Here is a 13,853-nt window from a genome sequence, read left to right on the forward strand (position 1 = left end):
TGAAAGTTTGTATGTGTGTGAAGTATGGGGTCAGTCTTCATTTCTTTTGTAGTGTTAACTAATATCCCTAGGACCATTTACTGAAAAAAGAACTTTCCTCCATTGCTCTGTAATATCACTTTTGAAAAATCAAATTACATATGCAGATCAACATGATTGACCTAACATGGGTTAGGTCTATTTTGACACATTTGCCTATTTTTTATCCTCGTGTCAACAGAACACTGACAATATAACTTTATAAATATATCCTGTTACTTGGTAATTGTAAGCACTCCAGCTTTATTCTTCTTCAAAATTTCCTTGGCTATTCTCAGCCTTTGTATTTCCATATAGATTTTAGAAACTGCTTATCAATTTCCACTCAAAAAATTGGGACATTTTTATATTCATTTTTCATTGAATAGAAAGATCAATTTTGTGAGAAATGGCATCTTAACAATCCACGAACATGGTATATTATCCTGAATTTATTTAGAACTTATTTTCATTTCTGTCAGTAGTTTTTTGCAGTCAATAATGTTTTGTATCACATCTTTTGATAGATTTCTTATAAGGTATTTGATGACTGTTGGTGCTACTATAATTAGCTATTTAAATGTCACATTCTATTTTCTGGAATAAAGGTATACAACTGAATTTTTTAAACATTGTGTTCAGTGACCTTATTAAATATACTTTTCAATTCTTTTAGATTTTCAATGTACATGATCATGTTATTTGTGAATAATGACTGTTATTTCTTCCTTTCCAATCCATATGCTTTTTCTTTTTCCCTTTTGCATTGCTTAGAACATCATGTTTAAAATAAGTGGTAAGAGCAAATATGTCCTTATTTCATTCCTGATGTCAGGGGGAAACATGAAATAATTTACCTTAAGTATAATGTAAGCAGCAGTTATTTGGTAGATGCCTTTTATCTGATCAAGAATGTTCCCTTCAGGGCTTCCCTGGTAGCGCAGTGGTTGAGAGTCCGCCTGCCGATGCAGGGGACACGGATTTGTGCCCCGGTCTGGGAAGATCCCACATGCCACGGAGCGGCTGGGCCCGTGAGCCATGGCCGCTGAGCCTGCGCGTCTGGAGCCTATGCTCCGCAACGGGAGAGGCCACAACAGTGAGAGGCCCGCGTAACGCAAAAAAAAAAAAAAAAAAAAAAAAAAAAAAAGAATGTTCCCTTCATTCCAATTTTGCTGAGAATAAATGGATGAATGTGGAATTTTATCAAATGATTTTACTGCAGATACCAAGATGATCATTATTTTGCTCCCTTTTTCCTGTTATTCTGGTGAATTACATTAATTTTTTCCCCCCAGTTAACACCCACCCTTCTATTTCTGGAATAAGCCCCACTTAGTCATGATTATCCTTTTTATATACCACCTGATTCAATTCACTAATTTTGTGTATAGGATTTTTGCATCTATGTTCATAACAGAACCTTTCATAAACCAGCCTTTTAAAGTGATATCTTTTTTCCTTCTCATTTCAGAATGCTTTTGAAAACCAAAAATTATGTGATCAGAAGTGTACTCTAGGGTGTTTACCTTGTAGTGTGTAGACTGTAGAATGGATTAGTGCAGGAGGTGGGTGGTGAAGGATTAGGAAGCTCCTATAGCATTAAGAGAAGAGCTTGCACCAGGTTGGTACAAGTAGAAATGGAAAGGACAGATAGACTCCCCAGTACTTAGCTACTGATTAGATGAAAGTGCAACATTACGAAACAGAGTAATTAGGAGAACTTTATCTGAGCTTGGAGAAGAATAAAAATAATTGGAGTGAAATACTTATCTTCACCATAATTATCACAATCATTAGGATCCATACGAAGGAATGACCGCAAGTTAAGCAATTGCAAATGCATGGAAATACATAACTGGTCACTACGTTAACATCTTTAATTAGAAAGTTTCCTTACGTTGCTTTGAAGCTGATTTTTAAAATCATTTCCATTCACAATCAGAAAAAAAATCGATAATCTTGTATTCATTGAACACCTTAAAATGGGATCCTTTTAAGGCAGCACATTTCAACACACATTGCGCTATTCCTCTCCTAACCACAGGGTGGCGACTAGGCGCCAACGCCGCACTTCTGTCTATCCCTCCGCTTCTTAGGCAGGTGTGGCTTCCAGGAGCGCGCACGTCCCGGCGTCCGCGCCAATCGCAGGCGCTGCGGCCGCGCACGTCGGTCAGCCGCGGTTACGCTGCCGCACCTCGGCCAGACCCTAGTGTTCCAGGCCATGTGGAAGTTGCTCCCAGCTGCGGGCCCTGCCCGAGGTAAGGGCGGTAGGCAGATGTCCGGGGACCGATTTCCCGGGAGCAGATGCGGTGGGCACAGGGTTTGCGGATCGTTACTTCCGGTCCGTTCTCGCCCTGGGAGGCTGCGAAAGCTGGTGCGAAAGCCGCGCGTTTGTTGTGTGGGGACCGCGTGGTCTTTCTCGGCGGGTGCGCGGTGCTTGCGAACCAGGCTTTGGTCTGACGGGGGGAGGAGGCATGCGACACTGGGCCGTTCAGTGACCGCCGGGTCCTTTCCGGTCTACCGCCAGGATCTCCGTGGTTGGGACCAACTCCTCTGGCAGGACTAGCTGTGACGCGGGCTTAAATGGTCTTCCGGATTGAGTCTTGGCCGGGTATATGTTATGACACCTAGCGTTTTAAGCTTTTGAGGAACCACCCAGAATAAGTTAAAAGTCTGGAAGACTCTATGACTCTTGTCTCGAGCGCATTGTTTATTATTGTGAGGAGCCACGGAGATGACTTGTGTAAATGGCAACTACAGGAAAGCATAATTTTGGTTTTGTTTCGGAGCCTTTTTCCGTTTTGTCATCACAACAACTGAAAAAAAATTTTTTCTGCATTTCTAGTAACGGAAAATGGTAATTACATGTAAATTGGTTGCCTAATATATGTAAGCACTTATTAGTTGATAGATAAGCAGTTGTAGCCTATGATTGGGCTTGCCCTCCGGAAGTTTACATTTTGATTGAAGAAAAGATCTACGTAGAGGCTAAATGGACTGATAGTGTAAGGAAGTATGGAGAGGGCCAAACTAATGGTAAGGCAAATAAGTACTGTAATAATTCTGTAGATACTAAAAAAATATAGAGCCTCAAAGCTGAAGTTTCACTGTGGACTTGGAGCATTGCGAGGTGAAACACAGCAGGAACAGTTTCCAGAAACAGTTGTAGCCTGTGGCTGGCTCTTTGAGTTCCTTTAAGGAGGTAGCAGAAGAAAAATGCCCCTAGCGCCAGTGGGTGGCATTCTTAACTTTTGGGGGATCTTGAACTCTTTTCGGAATCTGATGGAAGCTATGGGGTGCCATCCTTCTAGGAAAAATGTAGGGAAACCAACACAAAAGTTTTTCGTTGAAAGAGTCCACTCTAGGTTAAGAATCTGTTTAGTAAAATATAATCCAGGTCTCGTCAAGGTTTACCTGGACTCCTTTCTACTTGTCTAGTCTCTACCACTCCAGTGGTACCAGACTAAACTCTACAAGTCTTCAACGTACATGCTGTTCCTTCAACAATTTGTGATTTCCATTTTTTTTAAACTAATAACCTTTTCACGTTGTTCTAAAAGCTACCTTTAACATAAAAAAAAAAATCCCCAAATTATGCACTTGAATCTCGTCTGGACTTTTCTTGCATTGATCTATATTTTTTACTCTTGATCCAATACCATACTTTTTAACTGCTTTCGCTTTGTGGCATATTTTACCACCTGGTAAAGGAAGTTCCCATAATATTCACATTTTTCTGGACAGTTTTTCACATTATATTTTCCTCTTGGAATTTTGAATTCGTTTATCAAGCTCCAAACATAGTGTTATGATTTTATTTGGTAATGCATTAAATTATAAGTTAATTTGGGCAAGCATTGACAAAATTGTTTTCCTGTTAGAAAAATGGTAGAGCTTTCTATCTATTTAGATTTGCCTCCTTCAGTGAGGCTTTACTGGAAAACACAATTTTGATTTACGTAAAGTTGATTATTAGCATTTAAATAGCAAAATAAAAATGTTTAAATATTTGCCATAGGTATATCTTAAATACATGTTTATGTATGTGTGTACCTGTTAATTTACTTTTTTAAAAAATTCTCTTAGAACCATACAGACTTCTGGCTGGTGTTGAGTACATTGTTGGAAGGAAAAACTGTGACATTCTAATTGAAGATGATCAATCAATCAGCCGAAATCATGCTGTATTAACTGCTAACTTTTCTGTAACTAACCTGGTAAGTTACTAATATTATTTCACTAGCTGACAGTAAGAGGATTGAAATCACAAAAGTTTACCTTGGTGTATATGTAAGAGAGTTTGGGAGACTTTTTATAAAGCTGTTAGTTTTCTTTAAATGTTAACAAAATTAAGGATGTTTGGGCAGTGGTACTGGTGGTATTTGTTTATTTAAGATTTGAAGTTTCTGTTTCAGTATTTTACTATTTGTTTTAGTGATTTAGAAACTCAGGGGAAGTAGAACATATTTATATTTATTTACTTGAACATTTATTGAGTGCTTACTGTGTGGCAGTCACTCTGCCAAAGCCTGGGAATAGAGCAGTGAATAGACCATCATGACTCCTGCTTTAATGAGTTAATGCAGCCATATGAGCACTGGTGTTTCCTGTATCTCTTAGGTTTTCACAAGGGAAATTGATTTGCTTTACTAGGGAAAACAGCTGTTGTATATGTCCCACAGCTCCTTTGAATGGCTTTGAGTTTGTTTTGGTGTGTTGGTTGTTTTAATAATAAAGGTAGATTGTAAAAGTAATATAAATATAGACAAATAGCTGTGCTCATGGTAATGCTGGTGGTAATTAAGGAAGAAAAGCCATTATTTTGAGCAAAGACTGCATGTTGGCAAATGCTGGATACGTTCAGTAATATTTAGGTTTTGTGTCTGTATTCTTTTAGGTATAGAAAAACATTGTTGAAAATCCTAAAGAAAAAAAAATTGTTACTACAAGTCAGACACTCTAGCCTTTTTGCATTGGACTGATTTTTACTATGTGATTTTGATAATTAAAAAAAAAAAACCTTAGGAATGAAGCTGTCATGTTATACATGAAACAGACTGTACAAAAGCAAACAGTTCTCAAATTATGAGGGGTCAGGAAAATCTCCACTGACTTACAAAAATAAAGAAAATGTATGTTCTAAGAGGAGTGATTCTGGAATTGACATTTTTCTCTTAATTGCTAGTTGAGTGATCATTCTTTGCATGCAACCAAAACAATAACTGTATTGCCTGCTGTGTTGGGAGGTTAGCCACCTATCACCTATTCCAGAAGTTATCAACCTTTTGTTTTGAAACCTTTCCCCTTAGGAATAGTATTTACTGAGTGGTAAGAGACTTTAAATAATTTATTGATTTTTTTTTTCAGAGTCAAACAGATGAAATCCCTATATTGACAATAAAAGATAATTCTAAGTATGGTACCTTTGTTAATGAGGAAAAAATGCAGAATGGCCTTTCCCGAATTTTGAAGACAGGGGATAGAGTTACCTTTGGAGTGTTTGAAAGTAAATTCAGGTAAGAATTTTTAAATTGATATTAAAATGGACAGCTTTATTTTGCACCAATCAGATTCTAAAGGAAAAGGATATTTATGGATAATGAATTGGAACCAGTCTATTTCGTTCCTACTTAGGACAGTAGTGAACTTTGCACCACACGTGGTTAGTGCATTTTATTAATCAGAGATAGTGAAAAGAGTGAATGAGAGTTTGAGTGGGCCCTAAGAACCTTGATGGGAGCTACTTTGGGTTGATTCTGCATAGGTCAAAGTATAATGTTAAACTTTCATCGTTGTTTTTTTCTTAATTGTGACTTAAGACTTAGGAAGTGATAATTTCATAAGTTAGAAAGTTTAGTAATACATAAAAATCAAAATAACAGCATATGATGTGAGCTTAAAGTTTAAAGTACCATAAGTTGCCATCTCTATAACTATAACTTTATGTAACTTATTCTCATTTACAGAGTAGAGTATGAACCTTTGGTTGCGTGCTCTTCTTGTTTAGATGTCTCTGGGAAAACTGCTCTAAGTGAAGCTGTATTGCAACTTGGAGGACTTACTGTAAACAATTGGACAGAGGAATGTACTCACCTTGTCATGGTATCAGTTAAAGTTACCATTAAAGTAAGTTGAATGCCTTGTTATTATGTTAAAGTAAGTTCTCTGAATTTAAGTTTATTCCTTTACCCACTATACACGGATGTTTTAAAAGTCACTTGCTTTAAAACTATCAGAACTGTTAGTTGTAGATGTATATATGCCAATCAACCCCATATCTACCGTATAGGCTAGAATGGTTTTTCAGAAACACTGTTTATTATCTGGGGCAAGCAAAAACACATGAAATTATATTTCAGATATTGATTTAGCATTTAAATGATTTATATTATCCTTTCACCAAGAAGTTATGACAGCACATGGTTTGTGTTTTCAGTCTAAAAGCAAAGCAATTAGAGATCAACTGCCAATCTTCAAAGTTAGCAGCTCATGTCTTTCCTTCCTCCAATCTCTGATACCATCTCATGGTTTCATGCTCTTTTCTTTAGTTCTTATTTGGCTTTAGACCCTAATCACAAAGACTTTAGGTTCTTACAATATTACCTTAATGTATTGTCACAATCTAGAGATATGTAGATATATGTTATTTGTCAAAGCAGTGATATATTTTGGGATGTTTTCAGACTTTGCATCTTCTTCAGATTTGGTTAATCCAAAACTAATTGAAGAATGATTTTGGGAGGTGATTCGTCTCCTTCAGCAGGTTGACTATAGATATGTGAGATTGTTTTAGGTTAACATCTATAATGAAAAGCAACAGATATTTAGATTCCTTTATTCGATGATAAAAAAATCCTTTAATATATAATTAATTAAATTAGAGTATGTGTCTTATACCTAAATAGGTGTCATAGAGAAAGGCTTGCTGTTCAAATTGAACCTCATGTTAAACTTGGATCAAAGATTTTTTCATCTTTGTAAGTTTATGAAATTGATTTATAAATTCAACAGAGTGATTAGCCTCCTGAATAGTAATTTATGTTAATAAACCCAGATAATAGATTCATAATTCAAAATGTCCATTTATTAGTTTATAGTAGGGATGTATCTTTATAGTGACCAGAATATTTACATTTAGACTCCAACATGGTCCCCTTGAAGATACCAAGGTACCTGAGAAATGGAATAGGTAATCATGCCATTGCTTGGTGGGTCTGAAATAAGAGCAAAGGCAGTTAGATGGTCTTGAAAGATATTTTACTGAGTCTGTGACAGACCTAGAAACTAGCATCCATTTACTATAGTACACAGTATTCCAGTGACTAGGATGCTAATGGCCACCCAGTCCCTGGATATTAGAGAGTACTGTATATATACCAACAAAGGCTTGCAGAGCGATACTCCTTTTTCAATATTTTTGATCGTGTGCAAAAAAAAATTTGTCATTATATTATTTTTTTAGTAAATTTTCCAAAAATACAGGTTAGTTTATGTTTTTAAAATTGTTGAATGTTAGAACCAAAAGGTAACCTAAAGAGCATTCAGTTCAGTTTTTATTTTCTGAAGAGGAAACTGAGGCATGGAGCAATTGAATCATTTGCCCAGGATCACATGTATTGGAGTTTACTCAGTCCAATCACATTACTGCTTCATGCAAGAAGTCAATTATTTCATTCATATTTGAGGTTCATAACTTTCAGATTTCATTCTTGAGAGATACCCTAAATTGCTTGCTCACATTTAGGTAATTTCCCATGTTTATTAGAAGCATTCTTACCAAGTCTTTAGTTGTATTATTTCCTAGAATTATGCTGAATCTTATTTTCATTGCCAGTGATGGTATTTTTTAATCTGTCTCAAATTTTGTGGATGCATCTTATTTGAGGTTTATAGTTTAATTCACTTGCTAGTTGAAGTTTCTTCCCCCACTCCATCTGTATATACTTATTTTCAGCTTTTGTCCAACACTAAAGAGTTATTCCTTTATTTACTTTCTTAAAAAGACTTTATTCCATAATTAAAATCAGTTTGAAAGGCAATTAAGGTGAAAGAACTCATGTTTATCTCTTGTTACTGTCTTCTCTAGGGCAGATATTACATTTCCTTAATTCTAAGATGTACATTTTAATGTTTTTAAAATGGTATACTTGTATTTTATGTTATGTTGTTCTGCCCTCCCCAAGCAGTTTTGAAATTAATATTGTAATTGGTAGCTTCTTTTTTTTCACCTTTAATAATGATTGTTTATTGTTTATTGATACTTGCCTGTATGTTACATTTATTTGTTATTTCAACAGTCTTATTGCTATTTTAGCATATAGGCCTTTGCTTTGCAGGATTCTGACTTACATGAGTTATAGTTACCAGTTTGTTTATTTTTAATTTTTATTTTATATTGGAGTATAGTTGATTAACAACCTTGTGAGTTTCAGGTGTAGAGCAGATGATTCAGTTATACATCCACATGTATCTATTCTTTTTCAAATTCTTTTCCCATTTAGGTTATTACAGAATATCAAGCAGAGTCCCCTGTGCTATACAGTAGTTCCTCATTGGTTATCTATTTTAAATATAGCATTGTGTATATGTCAATCCCAAACTCCCAATCTGTCCCCCCCTGTATTGTAATTGGTAGCTTCTAATAATCAAGTGATTATACAGGGATTTTTATACTAAAACTAGGCAGTGACCAATACTGACTTCTGTTTTATAGATTGTGTCTCCTTTATAAATTTAGAGAGACAGGAGGAAAAACAGAATAGAACAGCCTCTTTGTAGTCTATAACTTACATCTTTAAAAAAGCTAGGGTATGAGTATATGTATTCACATGTTTTCTTCTTTTTAGACAATATGTGCACTCATTTGTGGGCGTCCGATTGTAAAACCAGAATATTTTACTGAATTTCTTAAAACAGTTCAGTCCAAGAAACAGCCTCCAGAAATTGAAAGGTATATTGCATATTTTAAATATAATAAAATATGACATACAAAATATGATAGCACTGGTTTTATTTAGGTTAATTCCCTCTTTATTGACTGTTTCAGGATGTAATGTTACAGTTCAGTATTATTAATGAAGTTTTCTTATTAGTATGTGAAGAAAGTTTCCCAGTTCTTTGTTGATTGTTCCTTATCTCTGTGAAACAAATGTTACATATGTGCCAATATTTAAAGGAAAATATTGAATGACAGTAATAGCATAGAGGTGAAATCAGTAGAGCACACATGCCAATGCTGGGCATCGTGCATGCAGGACACCAGGAATTGTGTGGTGCAGCTTCCCTGTTGTGGAGCCTCAAGAGTCCTGGGCCAGAATATTAACAGCACTGTGGCCTTGGGAATTGAGCTGATTTCTTCTAAGTGTCAGTTACCTCCTTTGAAAAATGAGACTAATACCTGTCCTGCTGAGTGTCTAAGTATTTAGTATTATTAGTATTATTATAAGTATTATTTATCTTAACTACTGGTATACATAAAGTCTGAGCATATTGCCTGGCATCATAATAGGTGCTTATTAAAAGAAATGTAGCTAATTGCAATATCTGGGAAGATTCATAGTAGCTTGATTATTTATTTAATTTTTTGGATGCTCTTCTAAATTTGTGAACCTCCGGACTAAAGGATCTATCCACTGTATGTATTGTATTAGTAATGTTTGCAGTAATATAAGCTATGGTTGAGGAGGAAGATGTTTGTGATTTTGCTTTTCAGATTGTATGGTTAAAATACTGGTGACTATAAAACTGTGGGTGTTTTTAGTCAACATAAGAACATGCTTGCTTAAAATGTATGTCAGTAGCTTATAGTCTATATGACATAATAGATTTGAGGAAGTTTTAAAAATCTAAAATTCTATGCAAATTAAGTATTTTATTACCCAATTTAGGTATTACCTATTCAAGCTAAGTATTTTATTACCAATTTAAAAATATTACTAGCTATTAGAAGCTAATTTGCCCAGTGCATATATTTTTAGGAACTATTTATACCTGATAATATGTATCTGCTTTTAAAAGTAACTGAATATCAGATTTTTCTCTTTGTTTTTAATTTTCATTTGGAAGGTTTCTTGTATTTTATAATCTGGTTAACAGAAAATATGCTTTCCTCTGGAAAGAGATCTTCAGATTTTATTTTATTTATTTTTTGGCCACACCAAGTGGCTTGCAGGATCTGAGTTCCCTGACCAGGGATTGAACCTGGGCCCTTGGCAGTGAAAACGCAGAGTCCTAACCACTGGACCACCAGGGAATTCCCGAGATTTTAAAATAGATGATTCTTAACCTTTTTTGAGTCCTAGACCCCCTGTGAGAAAATGAAAGCACTGGTCTCTCCTCTAGAAACTTCACTTACTACCAACTTACATAGTATTTCAACAGAATTACATTTTTCCCTGAAGCCTATTTATGACCCTCCCTAGAAAAGTTGATAAAGCCTATAAATAATGACTCTCATTACAGATAATAAACCATTGTTAATTCTAGATTACTTAAGAGTGGAGGGGTCTGATTAAGTTTTTACTACTGGTGATATGTTTTATGGTCTTAGAATTTTTAGAATTAGTCATTGATTCTTATTTGTTCAGATTCTCAGGTGTATTTAACCTTGGTTTTTGTTTTGTTTTGTTTTGTTTTGTTTTTACTTTAGCTTAGGCATAGTTTTTTTTCTGGCTTCAATTTGTGACTGTATTAATTTAGATGGCTATAATAAGACATCCCTACTCTAAGGTTGTTCAGTAACTCCTAGTTCAGTGTTAACCAGGAAAGACTATTACATTAGTTCATGTTTGATGATGACAACTGATAATCAAGTTTTTAATACTATTTTAAAATATGTAGTTTTTTGCCTTAATAGATTGCTGTACCTATTGGGATCCATTTTGATATGTTTGTTGAAGACTAATTTGACTACATACTCAATTAAATAGAAAAATGATTAAATTTAAGATATTAAATAGTAGTAGGATGGGTTATAAAAGGGATATGAGATAAATTGTGGTGGCTTTTCTATTACTTAACTACCTGTTCTTTTAGTTCTGTAAAAGCATTATCACTAGCCCTGAATTTAAATTAGGAGGCATACTATAATATTTTTACCTAACAAAATGTGTAGTCCTTTTTGGTACGGTTATGTCTGCATCTTTGCACTGTTACCACAAAACAGAGTAAGTGAAGGGTTAAGATAGAGTACCTGATATGGTTTGTGATACCTAATTTTTCTATGCTGTTATCAAAGTACCAATGTAGATGAAGTCATTTTTATATTACATTTAAAAGAAGTATTTAATTTTGATTCTCTATGCTCTAATAAAGGAAGTTCATTAAAATATTATATATGTCTGAATGTAAAAAAAATGATCCTCAAGAGAAAAAGGGAGTTTCCCTTTCTCAGTTTATTTCAAACAACAAGCAGCATTGTTTTCAGAAAACACTGTTGGGAGAGAGTCCTTACATCATACAAAACTTACTGGTTATGCCAAGAATGAAAGGCCCTGACTGCCCTATACCCAGGCCATTTCTCAGGGTTATGTTTGCAGTGAGAAACCTGGAGGGATGAGGTAATATCTCCTTCCCAGGACAGAGAGCAGGCCTGCTTATAGCTTGTTATAAAGTGGGTGGATTCCCAAGTTCAGTGTAACACTACCCATGGTATATATACCTCTCCTGTAACACAACCCACGGTATGTACCTTCTGTGTCATCCCCAGGGGACTTGGCATGGAAGGAGACCTGCTGCAAACACACTGAGGCTTGCTGCTTGCTTTGTCTCTGACCCAGGAGTCTTGTGTTTTCTGCCAGCATCCGTGAAAGAGGAATAGGTTAACTTATTAGCTTGTAATAAAATCTCAGACCCAAGAGACACATTAGCATGAAACAATCTTGGTAAATGAAAGTTTAGGAAGCTTATAGAGTTGACCTTAAACAATCAATTAAAATTTAAAGCAAAGAAATTTAACACACACTAGAAATTTTTTTTCCTGGAGATACAAGCTCAGATTTACAAGTTGTGGATGCCAATGTAATTCAAACCTTTTAGAGATCACCAAAAAAAAAAGCAGTATAGTAAGTATGTGGTTCTAGAAATCATGAACATGTACCTTTGGTACTAATGAAATAAACAGCTATCCAGATGTTGGGCAAAGAAATATTGTGTCTTGGAATAGTTTCCATGGCCAGAATTATACATGAATTCAGAAAAATTCTGTATTTGGAAAATCTTGGGACAGAAGTGAAGATGATGTGCTCTGAGTTAGATGAAATTTATTGAACATCATGTGAAGAATTTATATAAAGTTATAAAATGTACATAGGAAAAAGTCAATATTTCTAGATTAATATTTTATAGAATTTGTGAATAATATGTACCAGTTACTACATAATAAAACATAATTATTTTATTTGTAGCTCTTGAAGTTTCTGTGTAAGTATGCCAAAAAATGTTTTAATTTTTTCATTATAGAAGTTAGAGGTCACTTTATATTTGTGGTATTCTTGTATTCAGGCAGTGTGCCTCTAACCTGGGTCTCTGCCAAGTTAATTTACTGTTTTCCAATTTTATTACTAGCTGTCAAATCACTGTAGCTTCAACGATGCTTTAAAACTTCTAGAATGTAATTTTTCAGAAATATTGATTTTTTAATGATGTTTTCTTCACATTTATCACTAGTCTCTCCTTTCTTGTTTTCATCCTTAATACTACTAAAGAGAGAAAGATTTTTCGACATATATGAAGTTCCAGAACATGGTCTATTATTTGTCACTGTATTGTATATATGATATATATATATATATCATATATATGTATATGTATGCATGACTCCAACATTTGATTCGATTCTTGATAATACAGTGGGTTTTTTCCCTTTCAAGATCAGTCTTATTGAGTATTGGGGCTCAAATTTACCAGTGTTTTTAAAAGAAAATCAAAATACATTTTTCTAGTCCTAGAATTTTATTACTCACATTTGTATTGAGGGATGTTTTTACTTTCTTTCTACTTCTAATTTATTAGGTGAAATTTTATTTCTGTTTTATACTGTCAGTTTATTTATTATCAAATATTTATTGAACCAGGCAAGATAGACCTGAGGATATAATGATGAGCCAAAAAGTATTACAGTTTCTGCCATCTTGGCACTTAGTAGAGGAACCAAACATCAAAGAATCATACAAATAAAAGTTAGAACTCTGGAAAGCTAATTACATATCATTCTCATGGAATGGACTTGGTATAACAAATGTTCACTCTTCATTGAACTAAACTGTAGTTAACTGTTATCTATTATCTGTGGCAAAATTAAGAATGACAGTGTGAAAAACACAAAGCTGTAGATAATTTTAAAATGCTATTTTAGTCATTAGAAAGCAGTAGGAATCTCACATTTACTCAGTCATGTATGTATGTATTAAACATTTACATTCTATTTTTGTCTAAGACTGGCCCAGTAATCTAGTGTTGTTACATTACTATGTAGACTAATTTGTAAACACCTATTTGTATATATATGAAGCCTTTTACACTAAAAGAAGTGTAAGCTACGGAAGAATTTTCTTGAAAGGGATGTAAGGTGTTTGATGAAGAGATATTAAAATTTTTCCTATTTATGAATTAGAATGCCTGTTAATTTTTTAGTGCTACCTATTTTCTCATTGTAGATTTAATTAATAGTTATAATAGTTTCCACTATTCTCTGTATATCTTTAAAAGTAGAATAAACAGAATTGTAAAGTCAGTTATTTAGAAAACTGCAGTTAACTTCCCGGGTTGCAGTCCATCCTGCCAACTAAATCTGCTCTTACCTGCAGATAACTCACTCATTTGACGTTGAAGATTCT

At 34.4% G+C, this 13,853-nt stretch overlaps 1 protein-coding gene across 1 annotated transcript in view; it reads left to right on the forward strand.

Annotated features, from left to right (window-relative positions):
* The first annotated feature begins 2,156 nt into the window (after positions 1 to 2,156).
* Positions 2,157 to 13,853, forward strand: part of NBN (nibrin) — a 46,148-nt gene continuing 34,451 nt past the window's right edge. The window contains exons 1-5 of the mRNA XM_082601440.1: positions 2,157 to 2,276; positions 4,105 to 4,235; positions 5,386 to 5,534; positions 5,985 to 6,144; positions 8,865 to 8,968. Coding sequence (XP_082457566.1) covers positions 2,240 to 2,276; positions 4,105 to 4,235; positions 5,386 to 5,534; positions 5,985 to 6,144; positions 8,865 to 8,968 — 581 coding nt within the window. The 5' untranslated portion in view covers positions 2,157 to 2,239. The remainder of the gene's footprint in view (positions 2,277 to 4,104; positions 4,236 to 5,385; positions 5,535 to 5,984; positions 6,145 to 8,864; positions 8,969 to 13,853) is intronic.

The sequence above is a fragment of the Mesoplodon mirus genome (genome assembly GCF_964341445.2).
Source record: "Mesoplodon mirus genome assembly, chromosome: 16".
Lineage (NCBI taxonomy): Eukaryota > Metazoa > Chordata > Mammalia > Artiodactyla > Ziphiidae > Mesoplodon > Mesoplodon mirus.